Below are 14,850 nucleotides of genomic sequence, written 5' to 3'. Positions count from 1 at the left end.
ACAATTTATATCCTTTTTTGAAGGGATGTGTTTCCCATTAAGTTTTAAAGCTAGTAGTCAGATTGTTTTATTTTTTTATTTATGGTAAATAAAAATATAGGACATTACTTCCATCATTTCAGTTGTCATTATTAGCATCGAGTTTTTAAGTTAATTTATAAGTTTAAAAATAAGTATGGAGAGTGAAAACTATTATAAAAAAAAAAGCATGTTTGAAAATGGAGTATCCAAGAAGAAAAGAATAAATAAAAAATCAGTATTCTTTAGTATGACCTATTTGACGATAACTTTTATAATATGCTTTATAGGAGGTTTGAAATAAATGATAAAAAAAACATGTGTATACATATATTTTTTATTTCATAAAAGGTTAAAAGAATAGTGTTTACACTTTCTTTTTCGTCTATGTTCATATATACTAGTATCAATTCGCAGGGTTGTATGTTTATCAATGCATGTGTGTGTGCAAATATATATTATCTTTATATGACATGCAAATCTTCAGGAATAATACTTGGAATTTTAACGACATCCTACACCCCCGAAATAAGCATTATGGAAAATGATGAGAATATATTTAAGTTTATATTAAAAGATGATAAAATAATTATAGGAGGAAAATTAAATATAAATTTAAACGTTAAAAATAATACTCTACTATCTTACACACTTCATGCAAAAAACGTAAAATATTTTTACTACCCAGTGGGAGCAAATCCTACATGTTTTTTGTACAACGGAGGTATATCCAAAAAAAAATATATAGCTATATAATTTATCTTTCCCTTTTTAAAAATGTATAACAAAATAGCTATATCTTTTATATAATAAAAATTATTTGTTATGCACATGTTAGGAGTCGAAGACGCGTCCTCTAACCAGCTTCCTTTACAACATAAAAGTGAAATAGCTATCCCATTAAATCAAAATGAGAATGGATTTACCACTGAAATTTTTGTATGAAAATAAAAACTCGTTAATATGCTATAAATGATACAATGCATATGTCATAAAACGAAAATAGTGTATCGCTATTTGCCTGACTTGTACATATATATATGAATTTTTTTTTTTTTTTTTTTGGCTAGTTGAAGATAAAATATAGGCTATTAAATCCGTTTACGTATATTTACACAATTCCACTGCATTTAGGATATATAATATTGGATTCTCACAAAAGGGAAATTCAGTCATTATATAATGATTGTAAAAGATTTAATATATTATATTTCTCAGTATTGTTTGATGAATTATATATATCAAACAAAATAAAAACAATAAATAATGATAAAAGATATGAATTAATTTTTTCGTGTAAATGTTTTGTGGATAGTAATGTAGACAATTTTTTTAATTCATCTCCTGTAAATAAAAATATTATTTTGCAAGATTTAAATAATAATCCAAATTTGTTAGATTGATATGAATAATATATCAAGATATATTTTGTCTTGGAGATTTTGAATTTTTTTTTCCGAATTTTTTTTTACGTGTTTTTTGGGTGTATTACTATTTATATGCATTTTTAATTATAATATTTGTTTTATTTTCCATTATTGTTTTAATAAAACTTATTTATTTATGTATAAATTAAAATATGAATAATTTTTAATTTTATTTATGTATGGGTGTCGGTATTTGTTTTGGTATACGTGTGGGGATAATCTGTGTAGGACAAATATTTAAGTTCCTTTTCATTATTAACAAAATGAAGAATATCATCTAAAAATAAAATATAAGGTAAAACAAATCTGCAAAACAAGTCTCTTTTTACAATTTCGAAAGGTCTATAAAATAAAAAGAAAGTGTGAATATAGAATAGGGACATAATATATGTACATTAATGTATGAATGCAAATATCCAATTATGTATGTCGTTATATTTGTCAAATTACCTAATGATAAATAGAATACACATAATAATAAGAGTTATGAGAGAAAGATTTAGTTTTATTCCTACTAATGGTGATGTAATAAAAAGCCAATATATTATATTTATTATAAATAGCCATATTATATACAAATACCACAAACTTTTGAGTCTATGCATAATTAAAAAATAAAACACTGGAACAAAAAAAACAAATTCGGATTCGGAAAATAGGCTGCATCTGTGTTGTAAAAAGGGGATGGAAAAAAAATGTTTATGAGGATACATCTATTTATTTAATTAGACACTTTAATGAATCATATAAATATGATGGATATAAAAAATGTTGATATTGCAAATGTTAATTACTTATATGCGTTGAGTAAAGCTATTCGAACGGCCTGATCTAGATTCCAATAATTTTTGTGAACTAAAACAATGGTCCATAAATAATCTAGCACCGATAAAATCATACTGAAATAAAATTAGATTTTTTGAAAAAAAGGAAAATGTATAAATAGATGTAAAATATTTATGTTAACATGTTTTAGTTCATAATGAAGAGGAGCACTGTTATAGATAGAAATATTCTTACATGAAGATTCCCAAAATAAAAAATATAATTTTAATTATGAAACCGTTTTTTGGATTTACAGATTTAATTTTTATAATTGGCATAAAAATTAAAATAGCAATTATTGGGAATACAAAAAAGCGAAGGATAAAGCATATTATAAAGCTTGGTATCTTGAACTGTCAAATAAAAGTGCAAGAAAATTAGTGTGTAACTATTTAAGTCGTCTAAGCAATAAATTGGATGATATGGTTAATGCTGCTACTATTTTCAGCTTTTCTTTCCTTCTTTGGTGTACCAACATATAAGACCGACTTAGGTGTATGGGGGCTATTCGAATCAAAATGGAAGAAAAGGTAAAAACGAGTATTAATAAAATGTGTATAATATAATTTTCAATGTGATATATTAAATCAAACATGTTAGACCATAATATATAATAGCGTTCAACTTTTTGATCGATAAATGACAAAAGGAAATTTTGTTTAGGAGAAACTCCTTGTTTAAAATCGAGGCCTTGGACAACTAAATTAATTTTTTCGATATATTTTAAGAGTTGTTTAATTTTATGAATTAATACATAAAATAAACATGATAAATTTATAAAAATAATTTTTTCATCAGATATATATTGATTATCATTTGAATAAAAGGAATATGATTTTTGTTTACTTGTGTCTGTTTTTTTTTTATGTTTTTTATTAATTTCTATAAAATCATTTCCTTTTAATTCATTGTATTTATAAGTGTTATCATTTTTATTTATTTTGAAACTACATTTTATTTCCTTTTCTTTTTGCTCTAAACTTTTTTTAAATTTTGATAAGATATTATAATTTGTTTTATCATCATATTTTCTAATATATCGATCATATATAGGATACTCAGTTTTATCTAGGACATTATTTTTTTCTGTACTAGATTTTGTATATACCTCTTGATTTGACAAATTTTGATACATTTCATGTCCGTGTTTTCTTTGCTCAATGAATTTTTTTTTATTATTTTTTTTGTGTTTTTTTGTGTCACTGTGATTTCGATTCTTATATTTGCTGTCCAACTCTGTTTTCATTTCTTGCTTTGCATAATTTTTACTTCTATCTTTTTTTTTTCGAGGTTTATTCAATTTATTTTTTACTTCTTCGTTTGCTGTATCTCTATATTTTCCAACCAATCTTAAATCCAGTTTTTTTATTTGATTAACATCGTATGGCTTTATATGCATAAAATTATCAGTAACACTTGATTCGAGAGTTGATTCATAATTTTTATAATTATTTTTTCGTTTTCTTTGTATTTGTTCACCCCTTTTTTGATCCTCTTTTAGTCGTTCCCGTTTTTTGCCATCCCTTTTTGATGTTCTTTCATTTTTTCTCACTCCCTTTAGCTCTGGTTTGGTATCATCTCTAATAGTACTTGTAAACAAATCATTTATCTTTGCTTTTTTTTCTATTTTGTTTTTTTTTACATTATCAATTCTTATTTTTTTAGGGGGATTGTCTTCTAGTTGTTTAGAACATACTTTAGAATAAAACAAATTGTTTTTAAAAATGCTTATTATTCTTTTTATTTCTTTTTTCTTGGATTGTTTCTCCTTTCGTTTGTCATTGTATCTTTTTTCATCGCGTTGTTTGGCCCTTCTCAGTTTGTCCTCTTTTACTGCATCTTTTTTGGGTTCTTTCCTTTTTGCTGCATCTTTTTTGGGTTCTTTCCTTTTTACTGCATCTTTTTTTGGCTCTCTCTTTTTTACCACATCCTTTTGAGGGTCCGCCTTTTTTATTATATCTCCTTGTGGCTTGTCTTCTTTCAGGACAGGAGCTGATTCTTTGGTGGACCCCGTGTTTAGTAGAAGGTTTGTAGGGGGGTGGTTGCATGGAATGTCGTAATAGATAAAACAATTTTTCATTTTTTTAGACAACTCTAAGAGGAAATATAAATGTGTGTTATGAGATTGTGAATATAATTTTTTAATTTTTTTTTTTTTTTTTTCGATATATAATGCCATTAAATTTAATTTTTTATAATATAATGCTTTTAGACAATAATAGGGAGGAAAATTTAAGAATATTTTTTGATTTTTTAAAGTATAGAATTTATTAATTATTCTACTAATATTCAATTGTAGATTTTCATGATGTTTTTTTTGTTGTGTTATATTAATTTGTGGTATATCATGACAAAAGACATTTAATTTTATATTCATATAATTATTTGTGTCTATTATTATATCAGCTAGCTTAAGTAAACATATTTCTTGATATTCATTAATGTATGGGAAAATCATCATTAGGTTTTTTGGTGTAGTAAAACTAATAGAAATTGTTTTTGAAAAAAAATATAAATATCTATAAAATATAATACTAAAAAAGAAAGAAGATAATAATAGTAAGATTATATATATATTTGTTTCATTAATATTTATGGCCATAATTAATATTAAAATTTTTAATATCAATCCAAGTTCTAACAAAAATAAATTTCTTAAATGATATTTTGAAAATAAAAGTATTATACATATAGGGAAAAATATAATACTATTAAAACAGCCATTTAATTTGATTGATAAAAAAGGTAATATACAGGATACAAACAACAGAAGAACAAAAAATATATCTGCTATAATACTTTTTTGAAAGTTTGTTTGAATAATATAACACATTAAACTTAAAATAAATATTAGTCCTTGTAAATATGTTGAAATACAAACATTTATCCTATTATTTGTTAATCCTCCAAGTAAAAATATAGTGACATTCATTAGTGATAACCCTATTGTTGCGTCTACATTATCTAATACAAAAACATGTTTGAGATTTCCTTTTATACGGAATGCTGTTCTATAAATAAAAAAATGAATAATACACAAAGGGGGGGAGAGAGTTAGGAAAAAATATAAATTAGAGATGTAGAAAATGGCAATAGAATGGAGCTACATATGTTTATGATTTAGAAATGATTTTTTGTTTTTTATGTTGTTCATAATATTAGTATCCCATTTTTACCTATCTGAATAGTACCGTGTTTTTATATCCTTTTCCACCATCAGTGTTTTTTTACGAGAGACCGAAAAATATGAATAATACTCCTTGGTAAACTGTTTCATCATTTTGAAAAATTAAAAGCGATAATATAAGTGTAAAAAGATTTATATAAATATCTGATTATTCAATGAAATAATTTGACAAACAACTAGTAAAAACAAGACCATGAGAAAAAGCAAAATAGGTAGCATTTTTTTTAAAGCCAACTTTTTACACTGAAATGTAGCAGCCTTAATAATGATTATTGAAACTGTGAGAGGTATAACTTATAGGATTATATTTTACATGAGCATGCATGTATTCGTTACAGCCTTTAAATGCAAAGGCGGTGCGAACATGTGTGCAATCACTTTTAATGCTATTTCTAGCGGTACTTAATATTTCAAAATTTTTTTTAAAACTTATTTAGAGCCATGAAAAAAGGAAGACATACCAAATGAACAGGAACAGAATAAAACCTATTAAGATTTGGAAATATAAATTGGAGAGTCTCACAAGACTATTACAAATAGGATAAGAATGGTGATAGACAAAAGAACGACCTTTTAAGGTGTAGTTATTTACACTTATTTTGTATATTAAAGAAAATAAAAAGTTGTGAATATAAGTATTAGGGTGTTAAATGTAATGCTGATTATTAAACAAGCGTGTCTTGATAATTACAAAATGATATGACAGACAGATTGAGATTTATGTGTGTGCATAATATATGAGGGCATACTTTTCTTATTATTTGATTATATGTGTATTTTATTTTTTGAGATAAATAGCCATAAATTTAAATTATCCTTATTTCTCTTTAAAAAGGGAAACACACATAATTTATAAATTTTATTGTCAAAAATTAAATATTAATTATTTTTTTTAGAATTTAATATCATATAAAAATTGTGATAAATATAAGCATGTGAGGAATACAAATATGTATATAATATATATATGTGTATTTTGCTTATGATATGTAAAAAGTTTTTGAACTTAACGTTTTTAAAGGAATAAATTAAAAAAATATAAGAATAATTTGTAAATTCGGATATTTGCTTTATTTTTATATATAAAGAGAAAATAATATTTTAACCCTTAATATTATATGCAAATAAGTTATGTATTTATTTTACGTAAATATTTAACACATATAAGCGCAACATATATGCACATATAAATTTTATTGCTTTATTTGTATGTTCATTTTTTTGTATTTAAATTTATAATTATTAAATATATTTATTATCCCATATAAAATTGAATACAGTTTATGTAAATGTGTTTTGTGAAATTTTGTAAAATTGCGAAATTTCAAAGTTTGAGCAATTCAAATTTATTAATTTAAAATAAGTTTTATAAAGATTAAAAATAGTCATGATGATTTTATTTTTTTTTGTGTAAATATATACTTTAAAAAAAAATATAACATTGGGGATATATAGTAAAAAAAAAAAAAAAAAACAATGTCAACAGTTGAAGAGTTAAAATTTATTTGGAATTTTTTATTTTCTGATATTTCATCAGAGAAAGGAGAAAGCGACAATGGAAATGCAGCATATAAAGAGAATATAATTTTATTAAAAAAATTAATGTTAACTGAAAATATAAAATTTGAACAGAAATATAATGCTACAAGTATTTTAGAAAAATTAAAGGGAGTGAAGGATGTTCAATATGATGATATATTAAATGATTATGCTAATAAATTTTTAACTTTTTTAAAAGAATCTTTTGAAAATGTAGCAGATGAAATTCAAATAAATGATAAAATATCATACAGAAGAAATGAATTAATAAAACAAGAGTTAAATAATAAATTACAAAATTTAAATAATAATTATAATTTAGAATATATTGGCTTAAATAAATGTTTAGGTACTGAAGATTTTGAAAAACAAATAAATGCAAGTTTAAAATTTAATTCATTAAAAGATATATTAAGTAAGTTATTAATAGAAATGAAAGAATATGAAAATCAATATAATAAATTATTAGAAACTGATAAATTTCTTGATTTAAAAATGTATGAATTGGAAAATTATTTAAATAATGTTAATGAAACTTCATAGATAGGGAGTACCATGCTCCTATAACACAATTTACTAATCCGTTTGTAGTCTAAAAAAGAAAGAGAATTCGGCCAAACTAAAGAGCTTAACATATTTTCACACGCATATATATGGATATTGAACAGAGTGGCAATTATGAACTTTATACTATAAATAAATATATGTATATATACCGTTTTGATGATAGGGGAATATATGGTCGATATTAAATTTGTACAGAGTATGTAGATAGTTATTTAAATTTTTAGTTTATATTTCCCATCAGGCTAGTTTGTTCTCATGGATTTCCACCAGAACTATATCACAGGAATGCAGATGGTACAAGCTTTTCATATAAAGTAAAAGCTAGATATAATTATTGCTTAATTTTTTATTAGTATTAAAAATATATGAGTCAATTAGTAGAGAATACAGGATAAAGGTATAAGAAGAAGCACCATATTATTACTACTATGAATATGGCTTTATTATTTTTAACAGTTGTCCTTTCCTTTTCGTTTTCTGTTTTAATTATTTATTTAATTTTTTTTTGTTTTTTGTGATAATATTTTGAAAAGTTATAAAAAGATTATATACTTCCAAATTTTATTTTATCACGTCATTATTTTATTTATATTTTTTTTGTTATTGGACATTAAATTTGTAATAATCATTGAATATAAGAAATGCAAAAAAAAGTTACTAAAGGAAATAATATATAAAAATACAATTGAATAAATTATTCTATAGAAATAAATATATATTTTAGGGAATTAAAAAAAGAAGAAATTATAAGTCCTATGAAAATGTCAAAAATTTGCACACACATATTTGTGAGCAGTAATTGTAGCCATATTTATTCAAAGATATATAATATATATTTAAAGGATATAAATGTAGCAGTAATTTCAGACGAACTAGTAATATGTAAAGAGGTATTGCCATTATATTTGTATTTGATTGAAGTGCAAGCTTTGTGAAGTTAAAAGTTTCATACTTACTTTCAATATATATATTTTTTTTATTTAGCTACACTATTTTGTTATACTTCTTTGGTATAATACTAAGAGTGACATATAGAGTGTTTTAATTAAAGTAAATAGGGAGATAAAAGACATTCAAATGATTTCATATTTTTTTTAATTTAAGCAGGTAGAAAGAAAATAAAGTTTATAAAGAGATATTATATATAACTAGAGAATATAAACGGGGAATAATTAAATATGTTTATTTTTTTCGACAAAAGAGCTAGCTAAAGATTTTTTTTTTTTTTTTTTTTGCACACACTTTTTTTGAGAGAATAATTGACAATTATATAATATGGAAGTTGTGGGGGAAAAGATAAAATATACATAAGTTTAAAACAGTGAAAATATGGAAAATGTCTAAGTTGTCAATAATTTTCAAATAGTTTATTAAATAAGATAATAACACATATTAAGCTTTATATAATACATACAGAAAAGAATGAAAACAAAAGAAAAAATATTTGTATAATTTTTTTATGTTTCTTTTTTTTATGAACTGTTCATATTAAAAGAGACTACTTATAATTTTTGTCCATAATGATAATATGTGAATATATAACATTATATATAAGAATAAATGTATTTTTTATTAAAATTGTTCGAGATTATTTTTTTTATGTGATATATGCATATAAATTTTGGGGATATTTCAATTTTATTTAAAAATAGCTAATATTAATAATTGAAGAATAACCATTTTATGAGAACAATGCAGACATGCAATGAATAAGAACAATATAACAGACATAAATAAAAAATGCAGTCATTGCACATAGTTGTAATGCATATATAGGCTCTTAAGGTTATTGTTAACACACACACATATATGTATTAAATGGATTTAACAGTAAACTTTTTATCGTATAGCCACTTGTTATTTTCCTATTTTGCAAATAATTATATACAATACATTTTTATCGTGAGAAATGGTATAAAAATTTCGTAAAATGCATAAAGGATAACAAAATAAGAAACATACAAAGGTTGGGTTATAAAATATTATTTTGTTTTTCTCTTTTTATGATGGTTACCTATGTTTGCAATTAAAATTGTGAATATATAATTATATACATATAATATGAGTCTATTAGCAAAAAATAAAATAAATGCAGACTATATATAAAAGCATAAAAAATGCAAAACTAGTCAGTAAATTTTTTTTTAAAAACACAAGAGATTTATTCATCTCATAAGAAAGTAAAAATATTTTTATATTTGGCATTAGATTAAAATATTTTAAAAGCTTATGAAAAATACAAAGCTGTATGGATATATTATAATTCCATATGTAAAGAAATATATATTCAATAATGTTTTTTATGAAATATAGTGAAGCAGTTAAACGATTATTTAAAAGATGAATTAAAAAAATTGAGCGTTATATCCTTAAGAAAGCATATAAAAAATAATAATTTTTTTAAGTCACAAAAAAAATGTTTATATATAAGCACATATATATGTACATATATTGTTTTAATTTTCTTACATATAAAAATATTAACACTTTTTCTTATATATATGTGATAAAGGAATGATTATTGAAACATATAAATAATTATTTATGCTTATATATTAACTTATTTATTTTTTTCAAGATTGTATGTAAAATACTATAATATATATAGCTTTATAAAAATTATGCATTTTATGTGGATAATATATATTTGAGAATACTTTTACAGCTAGAAATACAATGCAAAAAAATAATATATAACTTAAAATATATTACATATTAAAGAGGAAAAAAAAATCGTTAAATATGTATTATATAAATTAAAACCAGAAATTCCAATATGCCCAAAAATAAAAAAAAAAATAAAAAGTACAAGAATACGAATTAAACAAAGCTAGAAATGAAGAGTTTGAGAATATATTCAAATTCATAATGGTTTAAACAAATTGCTATATTTTTATATCTAAGTAATGACTTGTTTATGTACAATTTTTGTTCATACAGTATGCAAATTTGTATAAAAAAAATGGGAATACAAGATTATATATTATATGCCTGATCAAGTATGCATATATATATATATGTACAATTTTATATACATAAATTATGCCAAGTATATTTGCTTATAGCTTCTTTTCCCTATTATAATAGTAGCATAAAAGTAGTAGCTCGGCCACACATTCTTATGTTTATATAATTGTATAATGTTTTGTATTTTTGGACATATTATATTCCAATTTTTTGTTGTATAATTTTTGGTCAGTGATATATATTCTATGTATGTCTGCATCAGATATAATAAAAGAATATTTTCACATTGTACATAGTCTTATTAAAGTAAGAATAATATAGATAAGCAAATATTCTTGCTATAGTAGAAAATACGACAAAAAATTATAATAAAAATAAAGATACGGGAAAGGCAGGAATAATCCTCGTTTTGCAAATAAAGCAGATATGCATACAAAAGAAAAGGAACCCTATCATGGAGGGGAAAGGCGAAGATACTCATCTAGAAGTCGTGAAAATGTAAGAGACAGAAGTGGAGGTCGAGAAAATGTGAGAGATCGAAGTGGAGGTCGTGAAAATGTAAGAGATAGAAGTGGTGGCCGTGAGCATTATAGAAGATCCCATGATGATAATTATAATAAAAGATATGAAGGTGGAAATATAGAAAGGAATAGAAATTATTCAAAGGATAGAAAATATTATAATAATGGACCACCACATAATGACCATCATAATTATCCTCGCGATAGGTTTTATAATAGATCACCTAAAAGAAACTTTTCAAAAGAAAGAAATAATGACAAACATATATATGACAGAGGACACAATCATGAATGGAATAATAATCATCATGGTGGTAATTATTATAATAATAGTTATAGAGGTCGAAATGATAGAATGGATACAAAAAGATATTCTATGGATCGAGATAGAGGAAGACCCCATTATGATAACCATCATAATAATATGAATAATGGAATGATGAGAAGAGAAAGATCAAAAGAAATGAGAAGTCATGCTTATAAAAAAGGGGATCCATGTAAAATATTTGTAGGAAATATATCTCCTGATGCAAGAGAAGAAGAAGTAAGAAGAAAATTTGCTAAATATGGTGATATTATAAATATTCAATGGAAAAGAAGATTTGCATTTATAGAATATTCAAAACCAATATATGCAGAAAATGCAATACATGAAGAAAATGGGAAGCATTATATGGGAGAAGAGTTAAGTGTACAAGCACATCATTTAAGTCCATTCAAAAATAGTTATAGTGGTAATTATGGTAATAGTTATAATAATTATAAAAGCGATCCAAGAAATTATGAAAATAAATATTCCCGAAATTATTCAGATAATAAATTTGAATCTATTGAAAAAAAAAATTCATTAAGAATTGTAGTAAAAAATATAGATGAAAAAGTAAGCTGGCAAGATTTAAAAGATTTTGGTCGAGAAGTCGGATCAGTGAATTATGCAAATGTTATATATAATAATAATGGTAATAATAAAGAATGGTATGGTATAATAGAATATTATAATTATGAAACAATGAAAAGAGCAGTTGAAGTTTTAAATGGGAAAAAATTTAATGGGGTTCCTGTTGAAGTTATTAAATATACAGATTCTTCAGTTAGTTCATTTTATAAAAATAAAGAAAGAGAAAATGATCATCATTATTATAATAATAAAGATAAAGGACACAATTATCATGGTCCTGGAGGAGATAAAAAATATTATGACTATGACAGGGATAAAATGCATCGTGATGATAGGAGGGAATATAACAGACGTAGTAATAGTGGTAGCTATCATAGAGAAAATGGTGAAGGAAATTATACAAGGAAAAGGCCGAATAATAGAAGTGAAGATATGGATCGAGATCGAAGAGAAAAGGAATATAATGAAGGTGATGAAGGGAAAGATGATCATAGAAGAAGTTTAGCAGAAGGACGAGATAATAATTTTTCAGATAGAGAGGATACAAAAAAGATAAGAAAAACAACATCGAATAGATATGGAAGAAATAATAAAACAGAAAATCAAAATAGTTCAAAAAAAACAAAAGATGAAGAATATTCAGTAGAAAGAGAAGGAAGTGCAAGGTATGAAGAAAATGGATACTCAGGAAATGATAAAGATCAAGATTCTAGAAATCAAAGTATTGAACAAAGCCCAAGTTCTAATTCAAAAAGAAAACCATATAAAAGAAATACAACCAGAAGAAATAATAAAACATCAGAGGAATATTCACCAAAAGATGATAGAGATGTTATTTATGATGACAATACAAATCCTGATAAATGATCATTTAAAAATAATATGCGCAATAAATTTTATCGCATATAATATGGATCATAAACAGGTGATCAAAAAAATTATTTGGCGTGTGTGTGCGCGCTATGCCCTTTTGCATTGCAGCTAAGCGTTATGTTTTTATTTTTTTTTTTATTATTTTTTTTACAACTTATTATTACAACTTATTTTCATACTTATGTTTGTTTAATCCTTTACTTAATATTTATCGACAACTACCACATTGTGGTTACATGAATAATAAGCAAAAATAATTAAATTTATAAATACCTTTTGTGTGTGTGTATTTTTTTTCATATAATATAAAACTATACATTTCTTAACATTTACAAATTATAATTTTTCGTTACATCCTTTTATAATTTAATATTACTTATCAATTTGGTGATAAAAAATGGAAGCCAAGCGGAATAATAAGCATGCTTGAAATGTTTGAAATGCTTGAAATATGTTTATGCGCAAGATTGTATGTGGCTATTTAGACAGCGCATAATTAGAGCTAGGAATTTGTTATGAATATAAGATGGTAATACAACTAAGAGTAATAAAAAAAAAGGAAACGGAGACTTAAATTCAAAGAATATTTTAAGAGCCAAGCATGATATAATTATTATTTGTATATCGACATTATACGAATTCTCATTTTGTTTAAGTATAACCATTAATTTTTACATATTAGTATATGTGAACTTTTGAAATAAAAAAAATAAGGAACAATAGTTATAATCAATCAAAGGTAAGCACAAATTTATACAAATAAAATGTGTGCAAAACCGATTAAAATATATAAGCCTATATATAAATTATTTAGCTTATGCCTCGATATATTTTACTCAATGGATTATGATATGTAATACTTTTTTTTTCTTAAAAGATGGATGAAGGAATAAATTAAAAATTTTAAATAAATATAATTTTACGTTTTTACAAAAATAAGTATGTCGTGAGGAACTTATGTGATAATATATTTTTTAACTATACATGTGGATGAATTATTTTGTGAAAACATTTAAATATATGATATATTACAAGATATCATAAGGGCTTTATTATATGATTATTTATTTTTTTTATGGAAAATTATGAAATTCGATAGCATGAATAAATATTCCTTTATATGGTCTTAAAGGTATTTTTTTTCCTATCCTCCAAAAATATATAAAGGGTAACGAATATTTCACGGAATTGTGTAATTATGCCGTGCATATGTATGTATGTATGTACATATGTATATATTATTAAGGATGGAAATTATTGGTTTGATGGGTTAAGCTATATTTTATTATTATTCCTCGGCTTTTTTATTACACATATTTTAGTAGCACACACGAAATCCCATCCACCAAAAAATAAAGAATGTAATGACACTTTCGCGATATTTTATTTTTTTTTGGCATACGAAAAATTTATTATCAAGTATGCAGTATTAAGCCGTAAGGAGTATAGAAGATAAAAAAATATATAGTTAATTTTCCTTTATGCGTTTTATATAGTATGTAAATTAAACATAAAACGCGTACATACATACAATGTACAAAAAATATATTTGCTTAAATTATACTTAAAAGTGCAAATAAGAAAAAAGTATGTGTAATATTATATTTAGGTATGCAAGTACCAATTCATATGTATATATAATATTATATATATGTTTAAAAACACATAAAGCATTTAAGAATTGTTTCGCAATAATATATGCATGTTCCTACAAAATTTGGCTATAAAAAAATATATAAGTACAAAAATAAATAGGGGGATGCATATTATTAATCAGTGGATATAAATTATATATAATATTATGCAGTGGTGTAATTGTTAAAAATGAAAAAATACTTGTGAGTTTAAAAGAATTTTAAATATATTCTATATATTAAGGGATATACAAAAAAATATAAATAAATATGTTATTATATAGTGTAAAAACTTCACGTAAAAAAAATATATATATATTATATTTTGCGCATATAATAATTATATACATATATATAGTTAATATATTTTTTAATATTGTTTTCCTTTTTTTAG

The 14,850-nt window shown here is 23.6% G+C and overlaps 4 protein-coding genes across 4 annotated transcripts; 3 read left to right on the top strand and 1 right to left on the bottom strand.

The window, feature by feature from the left end:
• Window positions 1–175: 175 nt before the first annotated feature.
• On the top strand, window positions 176–1,421 carry PCHAS_1203700 (conserved protein, unknown function; the record flags this gene model as incomplete). The annotated part of the gene is made up of 4 exons (XM_016798790.1): window positions 176–311; window positions 506–742; window positions 857–957; window positions 1,089–1,421. The coding sequence occupies 4 exons, from the start codon at window positions 176–178 to the stop codon at window positions 1,419–1,421; spliced, it is 807 nt and encodes a 268-aa protein (XP_016654159.1).
• Window positions 1,422–1,618: 197 nt separating this feature from the next.
• Window positions 1,619–5,550, bottom strand: PCHAS_1203600 (conserved Plasmodium protein, unknown function; the record flags this gene model as incomplete). The annotated part of the gene is made up of 6 exons (XM_016798789.1): window positions 1,619–1,787; window positions 1,896–2,111; window positions 2,240–2,344; window positions 2,466–2,623; window positions 2,743–5,281; window positions 5,447–5,550. 6 exons carry the CDS (start codon window positions 5,548–5,550, stop codon window positions 1,619–1,621), a joined length of 3,291 nt encoding a protein of 1,096 aa, XP_016654158.1.
• Window positions 5,551–6,933: 1,383 nt separating this feature from the next.
• Window positions 6,934–7,539, top strand: PCHAS_1203500 (conserved Plasmodium protein, unknown function; the record flags this gene model as incomplete). Its single annotated transcript, XM_737507.1, has 1 exon — window positions 6,934–7,539. The coding sequence occupies one exon, from the start codon at window positions 6,934–6,936 to the stop codon at window positions 7,537–7,539; it is 606 nt and encodes a 201-aa protein (XP_742600.1).
• A 3,417-nt stretch (window positions 7,540–10,956) lies between these two features.
• PCHAS_1203400 (RNA-binding protein, putative) lies at window positions 10,957–12,816 on the top strand (the record flags this gene model as incomplete). The annotated part of the gene is made up of 1 exon (XM_736794.2): window positions 10,957–12,816. The coding sequence occupies one exon, from the start codon at window positions 10,957–10,959 to the stop codon at window positions 12,814–12,816; it is 1,860 nt and encodes a 619-aa protein (XP_741887.2).
• Between the last annotated feature and the right edge of the window lie 2,034 nt (window positions 12,817–14,850).

Source organism: Plasmodium chabaudi (assembly GCF_900002335.3).
Source record: "Plasmodium chabaudi chabaudi strain AS genome assembly, chromosome: 12".
NCBI lineage: Eukaryota > Apicomplexa > Aconoidasida > Haemosporida > Plasmodiidae > Plasmodium > Plasmodium chabaudi.
The sequence above is the reverse complement of the archived record's forward strand: the minus strand, read 5'-3'. Positions and strand labels throughout refer to the sequence as shown.